The 25,706-nt window shown below is 43.6% G+C and overlaps 1 protein-coding gene across 4 annotated transcripts in view; it reads left to right on the top strand.

Moving 5' to 3' along the window:
* Positions 1-5,590: 5,590 nt before the first annotated feature.
* The window catches only part of gpc3 (glypican 3), an 82,927-nt gene continuing 62,811 nt past the window's right edge, over positions 5,591-25,706 (top strand). For all 4 annotated transcript variants that reach the window (XM_027013020.2, XM_027013022.2, XM_027013021.2 and 1 more), the window contains exons 1-2: positions 5,591-6,086; positions 16,671-16,832. In XM_027013020.2, the coding sequence (XP_026868821.1) occupies positions 5,930-6,086; positions 16,671-16,832 (319 nt within the window). In that variant the 5' untranslated portion in view covers positions 5,591-5,929. The remainder of the gene's footprint in view (positions 6,087-16,670; positions 16,833-25,706) is intronic.

The following is a 25,706-nucleotide window of genomic DNA, read 5'->3' as shown; positions in this document are numbered from 1 at the left end:
TACACTAATTATAAAGCTCGTTCTGATACAAAAAGCGGATCAACGGAGAAGAAAAAGACTAATGTTACACGAATGAGAAACGAGCTTTTTAAAAGATACCTTGTTTATAATAGGGTAACTAGCCTTTTGTGGTCGCTAATTTAGCCAACGTTGTAATGTATGTCGCTAACAGATCCTACTACAGCGACTAGAAGGCAAAACGAAGCTAAACTTGTTTGTAACCTATTAATAATTCAATACACAAAATGAACAAATGCCTATCACTTTGTGCTGCCTTTCCTGTAAATTGTATACAAAACCTGAGCTACATGGCCAAGTCTGTAGGGCAGCGATTGGAAGTGTCGGTCGCGTTGTTCTCCGTGTTGAAGATGCACTAGCGCACACTGGCGGCGCCTCATGGGAATTACTTAATCCGAAGAAATTAAGGCGGAATCTCAGTCCAGAAACGTCATGCAGTTCCTGTTTTCTCTGCTATAAGGAACCTGACTCGGCACTTGCTTGGTAATACTCTCATAAATCAAATCAGATAGTTAAAATACGAAAAACACAAGTGAAGAAAATGGCCTACATGATTTAATACTTTTGCACATGCTATACTATCACATTTTGTGGTAACGGTATATTGAATGTCGGGCCTGTAGGTCCGCGATAGGCATGTGAATAAAATATATTATAAATGGGCTACTTTTGCTCCCAATGTTAAAAAAAATAAACATTTGCATAATAGCGTATTTCTGGCACGCAAACATTAAACTATATTAAAAGTATTTAAAGTTCTGGAGATAAATGAGAGAGACAAATTGGAACCTTAACAGGTGTTCTGGGAATTCTTAGACATTGCTTTCATTTGTTGTAGAACTAGGAAGAATATAAGGTTTTACAAGGTTTTGACAGTTTGCATTATATTAGTTAAGAGTATTATTTACTTGGCTTCGTATTAAATCAAAACAGGCAAACGCTCCTTCATACTGATTGTGAATGCTGAGAGGAACTCTTTGATGCATGGCACAATGACTCCATAGAGGTGGGGTAGGGTTTACAGAGGTTAGGGGTCATTCCAGCTTTCCCGGTCTTTCAGGGCACATGATGAAACAGCTAAACCAAAATCATATACGAGTCATACACCAAATGTACAAACTTATACGCCGTTACAGTGGATTTCCTTCACATGGAAAATCTATGGACTAGTCATTTGGTGGGTAGTACGGGTTCGGATTTGAAAAAACATTTGTTGCGGTACCGGCGAGAGTTTGCTTCCCCGCACCCCACCCCACCCCACCCCCAGAAAGCAAAATAACAAAAGGATGCTCTTAAATTACATGCATGACATAACATTTTGTCGTCTCTCTAGACTGGCGACCTGGGCTGAACATGAAACATCTGCGCAGTAGACCAATGTTAACACGATCTAGGATACGAGTGGTTGGGGTACCATTTATTCTTTTAAATGTTAAGACAATTTCTCAAGTAGCCTTCTAGTGTCACCACTTTCTATTAAAAAGCGTGGCATTTGGGTCTGTGCTATTTATTTTTCCTTACATTTTCTTAATCTATACTGTATTCTGTTTTGAATCTTTGGCATAAGCAATGTTTCATCGGGCTTCGCGTCGCTAATTCTAAAATGCTTGCGTGTTTTTATTGTTTCAAACACAACAAATAACTGGTAAATCCCCAAACCTCTTAACCTCCATGCTGGGTTACAACTTTTATGTTTGCTGTTTTTAGGCAAGTTGAAAAATATTGTAGATGTGCGTAAAATATGTCGATGCATTACGTTTTTGCTTGGATTTAATTGGTCTAAAAAAAAAAATAGGATCCCCGAATAACTATGCAAATGTGTAGCGGATGTTGTTCCCCGTGCCCTGGGTTCGGGGGGCTTTTGTGTGTTTGGGGGGCGACGAGCAGAAACCCATCACATGACGAGGCGTTCGCGCCTCTTTCGGAAACCTCCTGCAACCTGAGGATTCAAAACACTTTCGGGTAATGGACACAATTAAGTTCTATATATATATATATATACATCTATCTATATATATATATATCTATATATATCTATCTATATAGCGACCGGTCAGTTAAAAAAAAAGTTACGTTTTATTAGATCCGCCGGTAGTTTGCGTTTCGGCTGTGACCTGATCTGGGAATTTAAAAAAAACAAAAAAACAAAAACACTTTTAGTGCGCCAATGTTTTCGCTGGATAGGCTTTTGTGTGAGAGACTAGAGTTGGTAAGCTATATATAGTGCTGTAGCTGAAGTGCATTTTTAGTTTTCCGTGTAGATGTTTTGGTAACACTTATACTATGATAACATGTATTATTTAAAAATACACGTGTATTAACTTAGGAAAAATACGTAGTACCTATTTTTGGAGCGATGATTGTGTCGTCTCCCCCTCGTTAACTAGTATTGATTAACCTTTAAACTAGAGCTGGTTAATCACTTGTTTGCTATATGGCTGTATTGTTACAATAAATCACGATTTGAAATCCAAGTTTTTCACGATATGTAGTCGATCGTTAACATGCAGCCACTACCCGTTTGTGCTTACCAGTACGCTACGTTACCTAAAATAAAGGGCCTTAAATTGTGAAAATAGCCTAATATTCGTTTTCCTCGAGTTGTTCGCTCAGCACACGCACTGGGCCTAAACCAACACAGTCTTGCTTCTTACGTGTGGGTGACAATTTGGCTTTGATTTGGTGAATCTCAACCCCCGCTTCGAAGCCTAGGCTCCCTCCACCGAGTTTAAACAGGCCTGTTAGGTACGGGAAGAGGACTAAACGGAGGGAAAAAAACCGAAACGCACCTAGACAACTTGACCAGTTAAGTCCCGACGTTTAATGAAGCTGAGTTCTAACCGTCATGGTGCTGGATGTAGGGGAAAAGTATGGAATTGGTAAAAGTGGCCAGAAGCTGTTCCCGGTGACATGGACAGAGGAATGCAATCGTTAGGATTTTTGCACGGCAAACGCCGTCCCTTCTCACGTGTAGCTACTTGACTTGCGTGGTCGCCTAATTGCATTTTCCGCCTTTTAAAAACGCAGCGCCTGCGCCGTTTAGGCCCCTTGCAAACTTGCACGAGGTCACCCTCGGGCGTCCATAATTGTATTAAAGGCCCACAACAACGAGACTATACGGGGATGCTGGATTAGGCCCCCCCCTTTTTTTTTTCTTTTTTTTTTACTGCCACGACAAGCAGTTTTGAAATGAGGGACCTCACCACCAAGATCCAACTGAGCTTTCCGCGGAGCGACCTGAAGGGCGTCTCATCTTCAGTAGTTTATCCATGACTGTACACGAGCTTAGAGACGGTCCTTCTGTTTTACCTAATGCTTCACATTGGAAATGGTAGGCCTGTGCATCCAAAAGAATAATAACGTTTTTGATATTTTAAAACCGATTTAGGTTTTAGGACGATCTTCGTCGGTTTTGGAGTGGTTCCACCCATTCTTCAGTGGAGATCCTCCATTTTGAGCGCCGAATAACGCGAGGCGGTGCACAACGCGCTGGTGATGGATGCAGGCTGCTTGAATTTGGCTTGATGCTTAAAGAGAGTCTTTTTCTCACGTTTTGTTACCCCGTAATCATTGTACCTTTAGTGAATTTACCGCAAAACCTAAAATATTTGGCACTGCTTTCAATCGAAATCCCGTCACGTGTAATTCTTTCCACTTCCTAAAGTACAAAAAGTACAGGGTTGCAATTAACTTTGCGAATATTTCATATTACAATTTTAGATGGCTACATGTGATCCTAATTTTTTAAAATTACAATTACAACTTATGAATTGCAGGGATTTATGCTTCCCCGCCCCCACACCAGGTTTCTTGGTCACAACTGTTAAAAATGTCTGTCAAATTTAAGATTTTTATGTTTCTGTTACCTTACAGGATTGGGTATGGATTCTGCTCGTTCTGAGGGAATTCATTCCCCCTGCCTGCCCAACTGCGTGCAAGAGAAATGAACTTCTATGCTTTTCCTGCTAAGGTGCATCTTGTGTAGTTAGTGAAGTAGTGTAGTATCTACTGCGCTAGGTGCTCCTTCTGGCAGGAGAAGCTGTTTGCTCAACAATTGGATGCCTTATAAATACTACTTGATGCTTGATCTTGTCATGGGCATGGGAGGTATAATCTTACAAACTTGTTTATCAATATGATCTAATTTTACAGTCTTGCCACTGACTATTGACTGTAGCCACATGTATATAGGGTTTGTTGTCCTGGCAGTTCCAAAGTGCTCACAGTGCAGGTAGTGCCAGCAAATCTACTGCAGTGTGTGCACTTCATGTATTGCCGGTCCTTGTCATCTGCTTCAGGACAGTTGGAGCAAAGCCCAGATGGACCTGGTGCACGTGATGGTGAGTTTTGCAGGATTGCATCCAGCTTTTAATGTAAGTGCTGTGCAAATCCATGCAAAACTGGCTGTTACACAAGCAAAACCCCATTGATGAAGGATGTTGCAAGTATTCAAATGTCTTTGGGTTTTAATTGCAAGGCAATAGACTTGTGTGTAACTTTCTTTTAATCTGGGAAGTAAAGGAGACTGCACATGGGCATAGATCATTTCAGCTGATAACTGCAAGCACTCATGGCCAGTTTTGCAGCCCTTTTCTAGTGACAGTTGATACAAATATGGGTGTCTTGCTGTTTTCAGGTGGATGACTTTGCAATTTTAATGATGTACAAAATCTTAAATGAAAAATTGCACGGTATCCATCTGTAATCCGCCAGATCTTATGACCTGCAGAGTGGCAGAATTTTACAATGCATTAAAGTATTGCGTGGGTATATTACTTTACCTTCCAAGTACTCCTAGTTGACCAACATGATCAATAAAAGTGCCTGTTAAAGACATACCCCTTCTGGGTCGTGTGATTTCGTAACTAGGAACAGCACTAGATGGCAGCATGGACCAATGTTAACCAGATTTACTTCTCAGAATGTTAACCAGATTTACTTCTCAGAACGTCTTGGGGGGGGGGGGGATTTTTTTTTGTAAAATTATTCTTGTGTAAGTACTAAAATAAACTAAAACCCTGTTCTTATGAGTAATTATCCCCAAATTACATTGCGTGCAACTACGTTTCCTTTCCTAAACGCTGCACATTTAATCATACACCCTGACAAATAAACGTTTTTAAAAATTTACTTTTCGTTGTTTTCACGACATATTGCCGTGCAAGATGAACCCTCTCAACGAGGGAAGGCGATTGTATCCTCAATAACGTAGGTTTAATAAAAATTAACTTGTAGGACTCTAATGTTCGATAGTCCGCTTTTATATCTTGCCCAAGATTACATTTGAAGATGAAGTGTGAACTTTAGGCCTTATTAGGAAATTATTTTGGTATTTATAAGGAACAAAATTTGGTAGTGTATCAAGTTCTGAACTCTGAATATCTGCTTTATAGGCTAACCGTATAAATGACTTGACGACAGGAAGGAAAAGACCTGGTTTCAATGATTTTAGATGCTTAAACTTAAATCTTATTTAACCTAAAAAATTCATATCTATTTTATTTATTCGTGAATGCACACTGGAGGGCGATAGCGCGTAGGGTATCTGCCTACATTATCTAGCAACCTTTCGGCTGCAAGTGCTGTGAATGAGAGGGGAGTTTGTAAAAGAACAAACCAGTCCTATGTAGGCTGGTATTTTACGGGAAGCATAGTTATTCGCTGTTGAACTAGTAAACAGGACGCCTACGAGATGTGGTACCAGGAATAGGAACACATGCTACAGTTTTGGGGGATGTTGCACCCTAACGGAGGTGGAGAACCGGAGGATGCTCATCACTAGAGTAGATTTCTTGGAGGGAGAAACAGGACATCGCTTCCGCTGGACACTGAAGGAACTACTTAAGTAATCTCTGTACGAGATCTCTTCTGCACTTTTATTGTTCGATCACAACGCAACAGCTATTTAACCATGGACGGACTAAACTCGATCGCTGCGATGATTCTCTGCGCTTTGTTTCTGCCGCACGCACAGCTCAGCCACCAGGCGCTAAACTGCCAAGAAGTGCGTTCATCCTTTCAGTTTTTATATCCTGGCACGAAGTGGGCGCCTGAAACGCCAGTCTCAGGTAAAAAGATGACCTGAAAAATATCCTTAATTTGCCCGATACAGCTTACTTTCTGACACACAGGTGTCATATAAGCCTGTTATTGTGGATAGTTTTTGTCACGACAATTTATGCAAATGTGCATATTATTTATCTATTTGTCATGTCTCTAAATCTTTATCTTACCTTAATTTTGTAGGCTGCTCATTTTAGCCGAGTTAATATTGTCGGTTAGACAGAGGCAGCGGACACCTTGCAAGTGCAACACAAATAGAGTGAATAGTCAGTTTCACGTTGTTTAATAGTTACTGAGCTGACATCTAACTGAGTGCTTTCAGACTCCTTTTCAGATGTCATAAGTCTACCTAGACTTCTCCCTTGACAAGTCAGCGTGCTTGTCGTCTGTAGGGCTAGTGGAGGGACAGCCAAAGTGGTCTGGAGAAAAGGGGAAAGTGTAAATATATTGTAACCTTGTAACCATCCTGTAACCTGTGTGAATTGCATACCGTGTTGACCAACAGCAAACTGTTAGTGAATTTACTTAAGCAACCACGTTTCCCAGCAGTGAAAGCAACTGGTTTGGTGGTGAACACTATTCAGTATATTTCTTCTTGCTTCAGGTGCGTCAACCAGCATTGACTATGCACAGAAAGGAAATGTAAAGAGAAGAAATTTAGTCTCATCCTGTTGTAAGTGCAAGACTGTTTGTTTATAAAACAGTAACAGGTCACAAAATGATGTTCATCTATCTGTACTTTTCCCTATGTTCACTTTTCATGCTTAGTTTATGTATCAGGTTTTTTGGTCGTACAGAATAATCTGCGGGATTATTAAATCGAACAGTCAGTCTTTCCAAATGAAATAAAAGTAATAAATACCACAGCAATCACATCTGAAGGGTTTGTTCATTTGCTAATTGGGGATTGGACATCACAATGTCAAACACTTGTTTCCTGGAACATTTCCGCTTCAATTGTCTGCTGAGGTGGGAAAATGTAGGGTTTCAGAGTTCAGAGAAAAACGCAAATGTAATTTTTCTGTCTGACCTTCAGGCTCTACGAACAGAGTGTGTCCTTGCCAGAGTGACATATAATCAGAAATAATGTTCCTTTTTGAATTCGTTTGACTATTTGCAATTTAAATTGCGTCCTGGAATTGGGACAAAAGAACTTGCCTAGCCTAGCACGCTCTACCGCTTGTCCTCAGTGGGATGAATATTAACATATAACCCGCACTGGGGTTAGAGGAAGGAAATGGGATAACTTACAGGAAGAGGAAATGAGTATTAAAATAAACTTCTATGCTTGTCCTAAAAGGCTCGTCATGTATTATGCATCAACGTGTTGGACTACATCCATCAAATATAAAACCACATGTCCCTATGCACTCACAGTGGAGACTCATGTGTGCAACTTTCCAGAGTCAGTAGTTTGAATGAGAAAGGGTAAGGCACAGCTTTGATAACAGTGATTTATGTGGCTTGCTGGCTATTATTTCTGCCTGTTCGTTATTTTGAAATTGTTATTTGACATTTCAATTATTCTCAGTGTTGTAGCTTTAATATTCTTTCTGTTATATCATGCGTTGTTAGCACATGTAAAGTGTTTTAAAAATATTTTGACTGCTTCTTAAATGATCACACTGGCACCATTATTCTTTCGAATGCAATCTTGTAATCAGCAAATTGTCACAGCTTCTGACATTAGGCTCATAAAACCTTAATGCTTTTTGGAGAGTGGATGCGTTGTGCATTTTCATGCCACTGGCAAAGTAACGTAACGATGATCCTTTTATAGATTTCTGGGCTTGATGCATGAAACAGTTATCATAGTTCTGCATTTATCTGCATTTTGATTCTGCACATGTCCTGATCAGATGCAAGAGTTAATGGGTGTACTTGTACAATGTCAGTCCACAGAAGAGTTTGAGGCTAATTGCAAACCTCATCCTTGATTTATGCATCTGCTACAAGAGTAAGCAACACTGGAATCCACAAAATACATCTGCCTCAGAGCTAATGCATAAAAAAGGAAAAACCAACAGCAACGTTTGTTTGTATTTCGGTGGCTGAGAGTGCCTCATTCAATGTTACTATGAGACCAGTCATTACTAATACTAGCAGGTGCTGTAATGGCAGTGTAAACTCACACAGTAAAACACTCATAGCTGCCCACTCATTACTGAAAAACATGGGTCAGAGAGTACTAGCCGATGGCACTGAGATCTAAATCTGAACTCTGTACACGTATATTGCTTTGGTGTGGTAAATGAATGCAGACCACCCTAATGTTAATTGGGAATGCGTGTGACAGCAGACAGTGTAGTGCAGCCTTCTCTGTCTTGTGCTTGCACTCATTCCTCTGAGAATTGAACATGTTGCAGGGTTCAGTAATGCGATGGTCAGTTTTCTTCCCTTCAGTACTCTAGCATTTGCTTATCCTTCTTCTTATGCACACCCTTTAGTCACTGTGGTACTTGTGTGTTCAAGTGCTCAGGTCTGGTTCTGTTAACTGAGTGTTGCACTCATGGTTCGGTTCTTGAAGTACTGAGAGGGGACTGCAGTGCACATTTTAACTCCGTTCTCTTTTTCACAAGCGCATTCCTCTGAAGTGTAGTCCAACCAGCTGCAAAGCTCCATCAGCGCTGTAACTGAAACAGGGCAGCGTTTTCCATGGTGGTGCCTGTGGTTGTATGTGGGATGGTTAGTCACGGATATGGAGTCAGTTCTTTTGCCGGCTACTGCCTCCACCGGTGTTTGCGAGTGGGTTGGCGCGGCAGTTTGGGCGTTAGGCATTTTTCAAGAACGAGAACCCTTCCAAGCTTATGGTGTCTAGAGGAGAAATGCTCGGGGCCTGGTCCATGCTGAAAGAGGAGGGTTCTGCTGTGCATCACAGCCCCAGGAAGATTGAGCTGAATTCTAATCATGCTGCATGTGGTGCCAAGGGGCATGGAACCAAAAAGCCAGTGTGTGGTTACCCCCCACCCCCCCAATCGCCCCCTCCACTGCAGAAGCTTCTATCCACTCGTCCCTGCTTCCCCGCCCAAGAGGGAAAGGTCGAACGCGTTAATGAGAGCCGGATGTCGGAGCATAAAGGACGACTCGCTGTCCTTTCAGCCTTAAAACCTCAGAACACGAACTCAAAATGCGTGTCTGATTGCCGATTCCCGTCCCAGCAAGCTGTCAGTTTTGATGTGCTTCCATTCTGCTAGAAATGCTCACCACTGACGAACCAGCTTCCCTCTGGTGAACTTGCTGCTTGAATCAAACTGTCAGGACTTTGGCCTCTGCTTTCTTCATTGTTTCATTTTTCGAACACTGTATGAGGCTAAAAGGAGCCCCAGCGCTTTGCATTCTATACTGTTGTAACAAAGCACTTCTGATCCGCAGCTGGGTACCAGGCCCAGGGTACCAGCACACAGCCACACTCCCTCTCTCGGCGGCCTGACTCGTGGGAGTGAGAGAGCAAAGTGTGGTGCTAATGCGCTGTGACCTGTCAGCATGCATGGATCACTGATGAGGCTGACCTCCCTCAAGAGCAGGCTTTACATGCTGTTAAGCGCTCGTGGGCTCAGGTATGGTTTTAATGGCTTTAATTGTAGACATGATTACTAAAACCCGTGGCTCGCGAACGAAGACAATGTACACCATGTGCCGAATTGCAGGGCTGTTTTCTGGGATATCATAACAACAAGGATGAGGATTCAATATTTTTCATTTGTGTACTAAATAATTGATTGCCTGATGAGTGTGTGATCACAGAATAGTTGAAAAGCAGAACCATGACTTGGGGGGGAAAAAAAAAAGTGGAACAACTTGTGTCAGTGATTCTTGTATCAGGGTGCAGTAGATACTCTCTGGAGTAGTGCAGTACCCTTGGATCCTGGTAAATGTCCCTGTAGCTTTTAATAATGTGGTAATAATTTAGGTCAAGCACCCAGGGAAGTCATTTAAAGTTGTTCATTGGAAGGTGATGGGTCATAAGCTCCACACCCAGCAGCTATGGAATTTTCTTGTAACGTCTGAGGTCAGTCCTTTAGTGAAACTGTACATCTTAGATTTTGGAGAATTAAAGTGAACATTCAGAAGAGTGAAACAGAATATCTGCTCCAAACTAAAACACATCACCATTCAGACTCCAGCAGTTCATAATTACATTGTTCTTTCAGTTTGGCCTCTAACATCTGATTGATTGCATCATATGCACTCCCTTGAACTAGCTTTAGGGATCACGACTCTAAAAAGAAGGTGTCAAGAGTCTCCCTGGTTCTTAATGGTGTTAATTTATAATTTATGTCACTAATGATGTCCTTTTAGAAATTCTATATTTTAACATAGCCTGTTTTTTCCCCTCGCAGCTTTAAACTTGCATGCTGATAGTTTTATAATTGGTGCCTAGGAACTTTGGTTATGCATGTTTTTTGGTTTTGGTGTCGTGTCTCCAGGCTTGCTGGGGATGAGTGGGTGGATGAGTTGTGTACGAGCCAGAGCTGCTTGGTGCAACCAGGCTCTGCACATACGTCCACTGTCCTTCAGGTCGTACTGCAGGGGGCAAGCACAGGAAGGCCATGAACCATTTAAGAGAAGTGCTGTGGAGAGTGAAGAACATTAATGAGGGGTGTGGGTGTGGGTATGGGTGTGGGGGGGGGTGGAGGGGATGCTGCATCTCTGTCAAGTTACCTTCACATTGCATCCAGATGTGCGTCAAGCTGTGGGTTTTTTTTTGGTTTTTTTTTGCATGGAGGAAACTGCAAGGGCTCATGGGACCTTACCGTGAAGAACAGAAGGTGGAATTTACAGTGGAGGCTGAATATAAAAGGCAGGGAGGTGGAGCTTGTGCTGGCTGCATGCGGAACGCTACGGGACGGGAACAGTAGACAAGGACAAGGCTGGGACTGGGCAGGAGCGAGCCACTGTACGAAACAGGCTTAACACAACTGCTTGTGCCACGTTGTGCACTGCGAACAATGCGGCAGGATGATGGATCTTCACACAGAGGCCCTCTCTTCCGTCTCCGTGGAGCCGCACCCTTCCACGTCAGTCCCCAAGAGCAGTCTTTATTTAGACAGAATGATATAGTCTTTGTTCATGTGTCTCTGTGGGGAATAATCTGTCCCTGTGGGCCTCCACTTTTCCGCTCCACTCCAAACTTTTCTAATGAAATACATTTATCATCCGCAAACAGAAGACAGACAGATGAAATTGTGTGTTTCGCGGCAGATAATTACCAAATCCGCCTGCTTTCTCCATCCTTTCATACCTGCTCCCACCCCCTGCGCCGTGCGCTATTGACGGCTTAATAAATTTGCCCTGCAGCCTGAAATTAGCTTGATCGTATCTGTCGCCAGTCCTTTGCAAGTATTGATTTAGGATATTAAGCCTGTCAGTGTGCATACAAAAGTTGTAGGCTGACCGAGGTGGCAGGCCCCCCCCTCATCATCTTCCCTTTCATACTGTGGCCATGTATGTGGGTGTGCCAGAATGCGGTGCAGTTAATTCGCAGGTGTGGGTGTGTGAAGAGTTTTGATGTTAATAAATGTATTTACTCAGCTCGAAACCTTGTGTCTGCTTGATGAGATTCCCCCACCCGCCCCCAAAATGCCAGTTTTGATGACACTTTGTTCTTTTGTTAAGAAACAAACTAACACACAATACAACTGCAGTACCACCACTGTTTGTCTCATCTTACGTTTCATTTAAACACAGGAAGGAGCAATAGGACAAAATAAAAGTCTTCATTTGCCTTTTATGTCGCCACCTTTATATTTTTCGCACACTTCAAAGTTATCCATGTAGGCCTTTGGCCAGTCATATTCCAGCAAACCAGGATGGGGGTTACAGGGTTTAATCAAAGATTACGTAAGTTGTCATGAGTGGAACAGGATAGTGTGGGTGGAGGATGCTTTGTGTTGACATGTTTACACCAGTTCACGCATGCCACCAGTTGGTAACTGGCATGCTGTGCTCTTGCCATCAGTGCTGCGATTTACCACTCTGAATCTTCTGCCGTCTTGGGCTGCATGTGTTGCTTTAAGCCCTTAAGCCTTTAATCAAAAAACAGATCAAATGAATGGTGTAAACATCATACTTCAGTTCAGTAGCTGCCCTTTTATTTGGCTCTTACTCTCCTGAAATGCAAGGCTGCGCGTATAACTCAGTCCGACGGTATCTGCTGAGCTTTCAACTCTACAAATTAAAGGTTGAAAGTCACATAAAGCTTTCCTGTGAACCTCGGTCATTCTAACACACTGAAATGCGTTTTGTAGCCAGCCAATGAATAGCCCGTTAGACTTCTCCTCTATTCTTTGCCTTTAGTGGTCAGGGTCGGGCAGTCGGTAATCCTGCGTCATCCTGGCCTTGTGACGCTTTATTGAGGTGATTACTGTAGTTAACTACTGTGTTTAACAAAGTGCTGCAACTAGCAATAAGAATACCCTGTATCTCTTCTCACATTGTCAGGGTCCCCCACTTCCAACATATTCCCTCCTCATTTTGCCATCCTCTTCCCCTTGTGTGTGCTCTGGAAAACTGGAAGGCCTCTGATGGTTGTTTACAGCACTATCAATCAAGCCCGTTCCACCCCCTCAGGCAGCTCACCGACGCACAAGTCACCTGTCCCCAGTTCTGGAAAGAGATCCACTTCACACATGCGAAAGATTATTGTGATGGAGACGGGGTATGTCGCAGCAAAAGGGAGATTTATCTCAGTTTATCTTATGCATCTTTAAAAAAAAAATTCAGTTGGAGCAGAGGTTTATTCCCACCATAGCCCCTTCTGGAATGTTCACGCAAAATGTTGGGTGTTTTCTTTTGAGATGCACAAAGTCATTGGAGCCCTTGAAATTTGGGGTCACTTAATTATTTGCATCTGTGCAACGAGAATTTATTGTATAAATAATTAAAGACAACCCTTGTAATATGATGTGATGTACAGGAGAGTCACTGACAGCCTTGTTTATTGACTTGTTTTCATATTCTTTGTAATTGCACAGGAATTGCTCCCTTACAACCTTTCAATTCAAGTTTTAAGATTAGAATTCTTCTAGTAGGGTCACCGTTTGGTGGACTGTTAAGTTAGATATGAACTGATTCTTAATTTGATGTTTTTAAAAAAAGATTTTTCAAAAAAAGGTTTTTCAATCATCTACTAATTAGTCATTATGAAATTTTAATAACGAGAGCCAGGTTATTTACATTCTCTATAACTGGTAAAAGTCTTTCTTTTCTTACAGACAGTAATTGTTCAGTTACTGATGGTAACTGCTATATGCTCCGAAGAGCATATCATGATAAATAATATCATGATGGTGAAAATATAGTTCCATATCACCAACCCATACTTTGTCAAATAGCCTTCAAAAGCCATGGTCACTGTGCGAGCTACCAATAAATCACCCCTCATCACAGCTGAGGAATCTGTGCAAGATGCTCCTGGTAATGTTTTTCTGATTTTTCACTCTCTTCCATCAAGGTGAAGCCTGTGTTCTTTGTTTCTCTCGTGGTTGAAACCAGTGTTTCCTCTGTCGTATCCCAGGAATGGTTCCATAATTAGTGAACAGAACAGGAAAAGCTGGAAGCCTAGTTTGGCAGTGGACCTTCCAGCCTGAAGTTTGACAGCTGCAGTCTGACTGTTTCTTGTTCTAAGACGGACTATAGATCCCATGTGGCGGTGCTCAGCTCATGTACAAAATTACAACCCTTAACAGTTCTAAGACAGTTCTGCCTTGGATGAGCGTAATTGGTTAAATCAATGGACGGAGATTAACTGATTGGCTAACAAGCAGTGGGCGTAGATTAATAGGATTGGTTAACAATCAGTGGGTGGAGATTTTAAAATGCCACACGTTTTCAGTTATGTTCTGCTATGAGGTAGGAAAGACGTTTATATAACGCCAACAAGTAAAAACGGAGCATTAATTAAAAAATAAAACAACTAAAACATGTCCACTCTCAGCCTGCACTTAATGTTAGTTTGCCCAACAACAAACAAGTGCGTAAAAAAGATGATTTTTAGAAGCTACCTAGCTTGCCAGGTAGGTTAACAGGAAACTAGAACCATCTAAAAAGGACTGATTAAAACAAAAGGCAAAACCACAAATAAAAAATACTATTTTAAGTACCATATGTAACCTAGTTACATAAAAGCGCATCGATTTCTAAAGATAAGTTCCGCCCACCGGTTATCTGAACCAATGAGGTTCGTGCTGCCTTCAGAACAGGTTTGAGTTGTGATCTTGCACCTGAGCAGGTGCTCGGAGCACTAATGGTTTAGGAGCAGTGAGCAGTGCTCTGTTTATGTAATATTCCAGACACAGAGTATTTAACCTACTTCTGTCCATTGTCATGGTCTGATCGTGACTAAAATGGCATTCTACAGACCATGCCTAGATTCTGTTGAATTATTTCATGCTCACGAAATGCCATGAAATGTCAACTAGTCTTTTACTTGTTAAAATGTATTAACCTGTATAATCTCTTTTTTATTGAAATGTAATTTTTTTCTTTTATATTGAACAAACCATGATAAAATGACCAGCAAGTTGGTGAAAGAAAAGCATCTTAAATGTTTTACAGTTGGGTCGTAGACTTAGTCTATGATCACATGTCTTAGATGTATGAGCATTTATACAAATAGCAACAACTTTCTTCAAATGCAAAATTAAACTAGCTAATATGCCCAGTGTATATGTGCAACTAATGAAATGTGCAACATATTGAGAATATCTGCATTGCAACCATACATTGTTTCTGACCCCCAATTAGACCCCAGTGTGCTGATGCTCATTTTTTAGAAATTGTAAATGGGGTTCAGCAAGGATCTATACTTGGTCTTTTGTGTTCTAATGAGGCTATCAATTAGTACAAGGCACCTTTATACTGATGACACAGTAATTCATTTCTGTAAATCTATGCACTGTAAACTCTTGCACTGTAAATATTTCAGAAAGACTTTAAATCCAGTCTCAGAATTCTCAGGCTACTGCTTAATGAAGGGAGGAAAAAATACCTGCTATTCCGTTGCATTTTCAAAAGTGCTGAGCACATATGTGCGTGATGACAAAGAAAGTTGTGGGTGAATATGGGAGCTTCTAGAAATATTGGGGTACAGGAGGCTTTCATAATTTTTCTTTGAAGTTTTCTTTTTGCATTACACTAAAAAGGCCCAGGCTTTATGGGCAAACACTAATCATGGCAAGTGGGTACTTTGCCATATGGGCAGACAATAATCATGGCAAGTGGGTACATTCGGGTCACAGTAATACATTTGCAGCATTTAGCATAAACTGTCACCCAGAGAAATTTACATATTTATTAGTATTACAGCAAGTGCGCTTATCTAATTATCAAGTGCATGTGTAAAGAGAATACTCCAATTTCTTAGATCGGAGTATGGCCTAGAAATCAGATTAAGAAATTTGATAAAGAGAGCTGGATTTTATCTCAGTAATCTGATTTCTCAGCGCGTATATACACCCATATTTTGATTTCTTTCAGATTTTTCAGTCTAGCAGAATTACATGCAGCAACCGCGAAATGGCTATTAAACATGTCTGCAGAGATTCTTAAACACAGTACATGCTCGAGGAAATGAAGAATTTGAAATGCGTACTATTAGTAACCATTAGTAATAAAATAAAAAAAAAACCTAAGATCTGCATTTGCTGGTAAAGTGGGTGTATGATTACAAAAAGCCACGATAGAAAGTTTGACGCTTACATCACATCATTCTGTGAGATTTTTTGCTGGTTGCAAAGTAGAAATCCGATTATTGCCTGATTCTTTGTAAATCTGGATTTTCCGATTATCTGCATTCCCGAGTGCATTTAAATGCGTTGATCGGATTACTGACAAAACCAGATTTTCTGTAATCGGATTATTAGGTGAATGTAAATGCGCTCAGTAATTTACGAATCAAGCCCATGATGCACATATTGTTCAGGAACTTGCACTATCATGTGACCTACAGGAACACCAAGGTCACTAAACTAGTATAGGTGACACATGTTAGATATTTTAAAAAGGAAGCACATTTGTATATGTGCTTATTTCTCTCAACCAAGATAAGGTCCGTTTAAGATGTCCCACTTGGATGTGTCTTAGTTGGGCTTTCCTACATAAATACGTTTGTGTTGCAATTAAATTTGAGCCTTAGAACTTTGTTCTCCTAATGAAAATTGCTCCATGTTGTCTTTGCCCTTTTATGCACCTTCAGTAAATTGTAGTTACACCATTCTTGATTGCTTTTTGATGCATCTTTATGTTCTTACCTTGGGGAAGTGAGACGAAATGCTTGTGCAGGAATTAAACATCTCATTTTAATTGTGTCACAGATTTCCTGTGTTACAGAGCACACTGCTCACTTTGATGTCTTGTCCTCATAGGTGGTTTAAACAATGGGCTTGATAAAAACAAGCTATTTGATGCTGTTCTTCTGTTAGTCTAATTCATTAGGCGAACTGTCTCAGGAGGATTCTGGAGAATACTAGCAGCAGGGTCTATTTACTTTTCCCCCATTGAGTGATTGTATTCAAATCTCTCTGCCTTTCTCTGTTTCCCCCCCCCCCTCTTTCTCTCTCTTTCCTTGCTATTTCCCTCCTTTGTAACAGGCTCAGACCTGCAGGTTTGCCAGCCCAAAGGCCTCACCTGCTGCTCACGGAAAATGGAGGAGCGCTACCTCCTCAGCGCTAAACAGAACATGGAGTCCAGTCTGCAGGCCAGCAGCGCCCAGCTCAAGATCCTCATCATCCAGAACGCTGCCCTCTTCCAAGGTCAGTTCATCCAAAGTGACCCAATCGCCCGGAAACATAACTTATGTTATTCACCGTCCAGCAAAGTACAGGTCAACCGTGATAAGGAGCTAAAACACAAACAAACTTAGCATTGATGGACAGATCCTTCTGACTTGTCACTTAAGTAAATGATATTGTCCAGCTTCAGTGGGTTGCCTCTTCTAATTTGTTTTACGCTAACCATGTTACGGGCGGTGCTGGCGACTTGCTCCTGGTTTACATTGGATAGGGGTTCAATGCTAATCACTTGTGTGCCAGACCTGACAAAACTCCCAAAGCAGCCCGCAGAGTCTCTAAGACGCACTGCTTTTGTCTGGTCTTGTTTTTTCTCCCGCCGGCTTCGTCCCATGAGGGATAAGAACGCGAGCCTTGTTTGCAATCTCCTGCGCGCCTCTTCCCGAGTGCTTCTAATCCTTTTGTACTTTTTGCTGCTGCCACAGATCAAAGGGCTCCCCCTCTCCCATCCCGTGCTCCCATCCTCCTCCTCCTGCCCTGGCCCTCCCCGAGTCGGCCGGGCTTTCTCACACCTCTGCGAGACGGCGCCGCACGTTCGCCCCTTTGAAGTCAACTTTGTCAAACTTACTGCAGAAGTTAGGAGGATCTGTCACTAGGACGTTTCGGGAGTATGATAGGGGGAAGAGCGTTGAGGGAGAGGGGTGACAAATGACAAGTCAGCTGCGTCATGGCATTGCGGCGAGAGCGGCTAGTTTTCACCGCGCTCCTCTTCTCCCTCCGGTTGGGTGTAGTAATTCCGTGTCCTTCCTTGTCGAGGCCAGGAAGGCGTAAGTACCAAAAGCACACCCCGCTTGACTGATCTGTGTGTGTGTGGGCTCAAGAAAGTCCTTTCTTTCTTGTGATTATTGCAGAAAGCTTTAAACCCGCTGCGCTTTCTTCACAGCGCACTCCTCAAGCATGTTTTCCTTCGGCATTTACAAGCTAGTATTCATATCCACTTCATTATCGGCCACGAGCGCTGATAACAATTTTTGATGTCTGACACTTCTATAGTGCCCTCGAGCAAGGTTTATGACTCCAACTCACCCAGTTAATTTAACGGACATTGCATAGGGACAGAGCACGTGGAAGGTCAGTTAAGATCCGCTTTGGGCACAGGATTTAGTACCCTAGCTTTACTAGTTCCCGAGATTTATTAATACCCTAGTTTTCTGGGCTTTATTTTCTTGGGTATATTTTGAACAAGGTAGTCTTAGTGACTTGGTTAAGTAAGGAAGAAGACTGTGACCAGTCAAATAAGATTGCTGTTCTGCTTTCATCATTTGCTCCATCAATGTTTAATTAACTGTTTCAACAATCTTTAGTTTAATTACATTTAATTCCATTTGTTTTGTTTTGCTTTGTTTTTGTTTTTTTTTTTGGGGGGGGGGGGGGGGGGGGGTAGCTTTGTAACTTTTTGTCCTGTAATTTTGTAAAATGTGCATAGTGTATAACCCACAATATAATCCTTGCTCATAAAAGCCAGTGAATAAAAGTCAGCAAGTCAGAGATTTGCAGACATTTTAAATCTGAATCACATCACTGAAAGCATGTTTACTGGGCTGCCATTGTCTGGGCTTAGTTGATAATCTCTTAAATACGACAGCACTGAGCTGTAAAGAGAGTAATCCAAATCTGCGATATTTCTTTCTGTCCTCGCATGCCATTCAGGCTGACAGACAGCTTAATTCCTCTGGCTGGCACTGAAGGCGTTTGGGGTGCTACTCTGGACTCTGTTTAGGTGCTTAGGGACAGGGATCCATGCCCAATTCACACCCTCTCTTTTTCATTAAAAAAACAAATTAACATGTAATCCCCATATCAGAGACAGTAATATAAAAGGAGAGGATTTTTTTCCCCATTTTCATGCTCTCTAAATCCGCTCCCGAAAGAGTTTGTATCGGTAGGGTGTGTGCGTGTGCGTGTAGGAAAGAAAGCGAGAGAGACAGGCGCACAACATTTGAAGGACTGATTAAAAACACAACTGGGCAATGTAGGGTGCGTAAATGTAAACATAACAAACCAAGTGAAGACAAAAGAGAAAACATACAAGAACTACTGCAAGCCAACTATGGGAGCCAAGCACCTCTTCTTGTCACCTTGTTGTATTGAGAAAACTTCAGATAATGACAGAAATGTAAACAACTGTTGCACTCTTGGAAAGTAGCAAAACTCCCCCCACAGGAGGTACACGTCCCCCCCACAATCCCCCCCCCCCCACATCACCACATCTGCCATGTTCCCAGTCACTCACTTATTAGTTAGTGCACACATGTGTTTTCTATGCACCCTCCCTTGTTCTCCTTCACTATTTAAGCCCACAGGTCCCTACTGTCGGTGCCGTGTACCGCCAGTCGTCCTGCGCCAGGCGCCGCCGCCTGTACCTGCTGCTGCTAAGCGCCTGTATTTGAGCTTGTACTGCTGTTATCAGCTTCCTTTGTTTCGAGTTTGCTCGAGTTGTATAGCGACTCCATCCTTTGATGCCAACGTCACACGGGTGTATTGGGTAACTTGCAGCCACGCCAACTTTATATCAGCCGCAGGAGGACATGAACACAAGAGCAACGTTTCCAGTACTTAAAAGTTATAACAAATTACCCTTGTGCTCTCAGTTAAGCAGTTCAAGACAATCAACTACGCTTTTAATCAAATGTTGGAAAGCCAGCACAAAACTGAAGCTTACATATAGCATGGAGGATCTACACTGGTACAGGGCACAGTGAAAAGTTTAAAGACTATGTAAATATTTTTGAAACACCTGGCTTTTAGTTCTACTGAAATTACAACTCTTAAATCTGTTGGTGAATCCTCGTCTCAGCGTTGTCACTCTCACTCCCTTTTGAAACCGGGCGATCAATTAGCGTTTCTCGTTGGTGGACTGCCAGTTTTTCTTGGCAGAAGAACAGCTGGTTTATATAAAATGGTTGAAGTCTCCTTTGTCTGTACTCAGTGAATGGGATCTCATAAGAGTTAGGTAAACTCTAGAGGTTTATACTAACAACAGGCACAAGCTTGTATGCATCACAGCTGAGCTTGGACGTCTCTGTCAGTCTTCCATGAAAACAAGAAAAAAAGAAATACAGCATACAAGGCCTGACTCATTTAACGAATCCGGGGACGTCTCAAACAGCCTTTTCATTCCATGGGCTATACGGCAGACACCGTAATGGAAGCTGGTTGAAAAAGCTGTCCAGTTTCAGGCCAAGTAGGGCTTCAAAGCGGAAGCAGCCTAGAAGCAGAGGTTTAGTATATGTGGCGTGTGAGGTCTGTTTACAGCAAAGTGCCTTAGCCGAAAACAGGTAGCACGGCCGTGTTCTTTGTGCAGATGGCCGAAAGAACACACGTGCAGAGCTCCACTCTTTCTCTCTACATCTCGTTTGCTACTAGAAGGTGCACTATTCAGACATCCCAACTGTTTGTGGTTTGACTCAAAACACAATTAAAAACAGACCCTTTTGATTTATAGCTGTCAGTGGTTACATGGCATAATGAGGTAAAAACAGCACTACACGGTCCATGCCTTTTTCTGAACCATGAGCAATTACGATAAACATAAACTGATATAGAGCTTGAACATGTGCCAACGTAAAGCTGAACCCCGATAGCCAGGCTGCCGTATGCTTGCTTAACTTGTTAAGCTCATGGTATGCTTTTCTCAGCTATAGACAGTTATATATGATCCCTTTCTATGTGAATGGCTTGTCGGATTTAATGACTGGAACCCTGGCCCTACCCTTGATCCCAGCTCACTGTGTGTCCATCTCTCCTCGCACTCTCATTAGCGCATGACTCAGCTCGGAGTTCTTAAGGCTGCTCTTCGCTCGCTCCTTTTTAGTTTCTTCTCTTCCAGACTCACTCCTATATAATACTGCCTGCCTCGCTCGCTCGCGGAGTAATTTAGCTCTCTGTCGAACTTTCGGCATAACCCAATAACGGCCTGGATGACGGAGAGCCATGTGAACTTGCTTACTCCCTGCCCGGGGCGAGCCGAGAAACTTAACGATGTTGGAGGAGCCGGCGTCATCTCGCCAACGAGCCCTGCGCGGATCGTACACCAGACGAGTGCGAGTAAACTGCCCATTGTAGCGACTTTTTCAATCAGCTCTAATTAGTTTCCCCGTTGTCAATCGCTTGACGGTTATCTCTGTGGCTGCGCCGTGTTCGCATATTGCCGCTGCGGGGTATTCTATGCTTCACCGGGGATGGGGGTGGAAGAAGCGGGGGGGGGGGGGGGGGGGGGGCGTAGTCGGAGGAAGTCCGAGAGGGCTCAGCCTTGGTGCTATGGTTAGCCTGGGTGGAGAAGGGCTTACAGGGCAGTCCTTGAAAAGAGATAGAGCATTCAATATAGCAGACATGCCTGCCCAGTCTACTTCCTGGACATCTGGACCTAGATCTAGACTCCACAGGAGGGTCCAAGTTACCTGATCCAGCTAATCAAAGTCTTTACAGGCCTCTGAATGTTACCGCCAGGTTTATTAGACAGGGTTGGCACTAGACTCTGCAGCGGGGTCGCTCTCCAGGCACAGGGCAGCCATCCAGTGATGGCTTCGCCTGATTTCCAGACATGTAGTCCGTGCTGTAGTGTTGACCACGTTGCTGTCAGCTGAGCTACAGAGCTACCCACTATGCTCGGGACCGCGATGTTTTAAGAGCTCTTTGCAGGCCGAGCACCGTGCTATAGGGATCCGCAGAGGAGCTGTGCCGGGAGAACAAGAGAGGATTTTCCCTTGAGCAGATGAACTGACAGTGATGTCGGGGAGAGCATGCATTAGATCATCTTTTTGATAGTTAGGTGGGTAAAGCCCTGTATATTAAAGGCCTCATGTAGCTAAAGCCTGGGTGAATTTTAATACTGAAATCAATGCGGCGGTATATGTCTTCTCTCAGACCAGGTGTTTCTCAATCTATTAGGAATTCCGCTGGGAACGCTGCATTGATTGTGGTGCAGCAATTATTCTGTGAGGCAGCAGCCAGATTAGATGCTTGTGGTTTGTGAATGAGGCTGAGGCAGCGGAGCAGGGGATTGGAGTCTGGTCCCAGCAGATGGTGTGGGAGAGAGACAGAGAGAGAGAGAACAGGAGGGAGAAAGAGGAAGTGCCCCGGAGATGCAGCCGGGAGAAGTCCTCGGGGCTGAGGGCAAATATCACACATTACAGCATATTATGGGATTGCTGCTCATCAGCCCTTTTCTCGGTGCAGCCGCCGGCTCTAACGCCCGACGCCGCATCGGAAGCGGTTGTTCCTTTTGCGTTACGGCCCTGGTTTTGTTGCTGCTGTGTGTGCCGGTGGCCATGTAATAAATCCCCGCAGCATGTCAAACCCCCCATTTACGTCGCCTGCTCCTCCCTCACGGCACACGGTGCTCAGTCTTCCTTGCGCGCTCCTTCCTGCGTAATACCGCCATGTGCTTCTCTTTGAGGTAGGAGTAGTTCCCCCCCCCTCCGCCTTCCCGCACGTTTTCCGGCACTGGTGTGTCTAATTGTCCGTCTGGTGTTTGGTTTGGTTCTGCTTGTTCTCCCCGAATTCGCAGCTCACTTCTCAGCTAAGCCAGTCCCCCCTGCACGGGGCACGCTTGCTCTTTTTTTATCGTAACCTTGAGTCAGAAAGGCTTCAACAGCGTCCGCGTTATCATTCCAGAAAGAGAAGAGAGCCACTGTCATAGACTTTAATGTGTTCAGGGCCTTGGCTCTCTCCTGCCCGGAGTCTGGTTGCACTTGAGGCGCAGGCTGATTTCCTGACTGTGATAATGGTATGGTTTATTGTGAAGTTCAGGTTGGTGAAGACAACTGAGCAGAGCAGTTTGGAAAAGCCCACAGAAAAGGCAGCAAAGGAAAAATTGCTGGATAAATGGATATGAATTAAACATCATACAAGTTCCTTTCACACAAATTTTGCCAAACTTTGCACTTCGTTGCGCAGAATACTTTTTCTCTAGTTTTCCTCAAGCTCAGTGTTATGGCTGCGGCAGCTTGTTCAGGAATTAGTAAGGAAAGAGTGTTTATATCATTGTTTAATATATGTGAGGGGTTTCAGCTGCTTTATGGGACAATTCTGTGCCCTGGGTCTGAGGGGCCCACATCGCGTCTGAATGTGGGACTGGACTGGTTAATTACACCAACACAGTGCAACATGCCAGTGAGCAGGCAGAGAGTTGCGTTTCGTACAAACAAAGCTTTCTGAAATGGCGTCATCAAGCTATAGTCATCCGCAGAAGACATGCTGCCATAACCCGCCTTCAATCAAGGGTGTTGACATTCAGTGAATCCACTTTTTTTTTTTTTCTTTAATCCAGATATTGACTATTGGCTGCACATTCAAGCCATTATTGCTTTTTCCCAATTTCACATTTTGCTTTAGGATAATGAGGTTTCTGGATGTGTGTATTAATATGCGTGTGTACATGTACCTGTATTAGTGGACCATGACCATGAATCCAAATTTGCAATTACGATGATTGTTTTTTATCTGGGAGTGTGTTGTGCTTTAAAGGAATCAATGACTGAACACGTTATTGTTATGTATTAATCCAAACACAAATATATCACTTTCATACAGTGTACACTGTATATCTCTTTCACTAATGGGGTGTACACTCTGTGGCATTGGTTTCCAGAGCCTCAGGCTTGTCACCACTGTTAGTATGTCATCGCTGTTAGCATGTCATCGCTGTTAGCATGTCACCACTGTTACCTGCACTCTTGCGTGCGCACTGCTCGTTCTACACGTCCACGTTTAATGGTGGAGATTTTCCCTTTCTGCAGCTGCTTGTCCTCCAGCGCCGAGGACAGTGCTGTTCTTCTCACTGACCTAGTTGGCGCCTCCGTGGTGGCTGTGTGAGTTTGTCATCCATACCTGGACCCTCCTTCGAGCCCTCTCACCACGGCCCCTGATGACCACATGTTTAAAGCCCACTCAATGTATTTTTCAGATGCCAGCTTGCATTATTGAGCTGCTTACACAAGAAGCCAGCTGCACAAGCACAGCCTGAGGCTACTGCGCTCTCTCTCTCTCTCTCTCTCTCTCTCTCTCTCTCTCTCTCTCTCTCTCTCTCTCTCTCTCTCTCAACCCCTTCCCTAGGTCGTTCTCTTCCTTCATCTCTCTCTGTCCTTTGCTGTCCCGCTTTCTCTGTTTCTGTCTTTCGCTCGGCTTGTCCAGGTGTGCAGGACTCACAGGTCAATCGCTTCAGCGCTCACCTGCAGTCATGTTTCATGCTGGATGTGTCGCTGACAGGAGCCGCAGTAGACGAGGTGAAGAGGTCAAACAGGCTGCATCCAGGCAGATGGCCCTGTCAGACCCACAGCTATGTAAAGGGTCTGAACCGCCCCCTGTGTGTGTGTGTGTGTGTGTGTGTGTGTGTGTGTGTGTGTTTGTTTGTGTGTGTGTGTGTGTCTGTGTGTTTCTGGGTGAACCCATTCTCTGTGCTGGATGACCCTGTGAATTATGCATGGTAAGAATCATGTGATGTGCATATTTTTACCCCAATGATGTGGTGATGAGTAGAGAGGGTGCCCCTGGAACATCCCAGAAAGTCCGGGAACATCCCAGAATGCTTTAGAACACCCTAGAATACCCCAGAATGCATGGTAGCCAGAGAGATTCCCTGGAGCAGAAGGGCCGGAGAGGCGTTCTCCGCTTAGACTGGCTAAGAAACATTCACGTGACGGGGTTATAGAGCCCACGCCCACTGCCCCCTGTGCCAAGGGACTCCGACGTGAATTCTCGAGCTAAGGGGCATGATGCGGAGACTGGCCAGCCATGCTCAGTCACCCTGCAGCCTCCCGGGGCATCCAATCGCAGCAGCCGCCCATGGTGATGTTTAGACAGGTCTCTTTCTGTCCTTGTTTGTGGCTTCTTTCACTGCGGCGGTGAGCACGAAAGTCTCTGCTGCAAAAGTGGGCCTCATTACTGCTGAAAGAGCCAGATAACTGGAGGCCTTCGCATGCCCATGAGTGACGGGTGGCAGCCATGGTTGAGTAAGTGCGTGTGTGTGTGTGTGTGTGTGTGCTTGTGCGTGTGTGCGTGTGTGCTTGTGCGTGTGTGTGTGTGCGTGTGTAGGTGTGCGTGTGTAGGTGTGCGTGCGCGTCTGTGTGCGTCTGTGTGTGTGTGCTTGTGCGTGTGTGTGTGTGTGCTTGTGCGTGTGTGTGTGTGTGTGTTTGTGCGTGTGTGTGTGCGTGTGTAGGTGTGCTTGCGTGCGCGTCTGTGTGCGTGCGCGTCTGTGTGCGTGCGCGTCTGTGCGTGTGTGTGTGTGTGTGTGTGTGTGTGAGGGTGAGCAGTTAGCTTGTACCTTGTTAGTATTGATTTTTCGTAGACTGAGCAATCTTTCATTCATAATGCTTTCCCCTCTCCACTGAGCCAGAGGAACAATGGAAGACAAAGGGAGGTATGGGAAATTTTCATAAAATATCAAAATATCATCTAATGTATATACAGTACGTAGTGTTGGTCGAGCCCCTCGCCTGGCAGTAGTTCAGCTTTGGGAACGGAAGAGAAGAAGATACGGATAGCATGGGTGGTGCTCCTGCTTTAAGCATCCTGATACACATGAAAAACTACATTTCCCTTCTTTTCTCATCTCCTTTCTGATTCGTTGCTGTAGGCCTTTTAAGGGTCGTATGTGCGGTTTGATTCATTATCCCTCACACTGACACTGCAGTGTCAGTGAGCTGTATTAATAAGGAGACTGCCATGGTCAAAAACACATAAGTAAATTCATGGCATTTCTTGCTTTGAGCTTGGTGGCATTAATACAGTAGGTCATAACGCGTCATCCAAAAGTGGCAAGTTTGCCTAACCATGAGGAAGACCTAGTGGGGACCAGTTAGCTGGTGAAGATAAAAGCTGACCTGATAGCGGAACTAT

This window comes from Electrophorus electricus, chromosome 12 (assembly GCF_013358815.1).
Source record: "Electrophorus electricus isolate fEleEle1 chromosome 12, fEleEle1.pri, whole genome shotgun sequence".
Classification (NCBI taxonomy): Eukaryota; Metazoa; Chordata; class Actinopteri; order Gymnotiformes; family Gymnotidae; genus Electrophorus; species Electrophorus electricus.
This window is presented reverse-complemented; position numbering and strand designations above follow the sequence as displayed.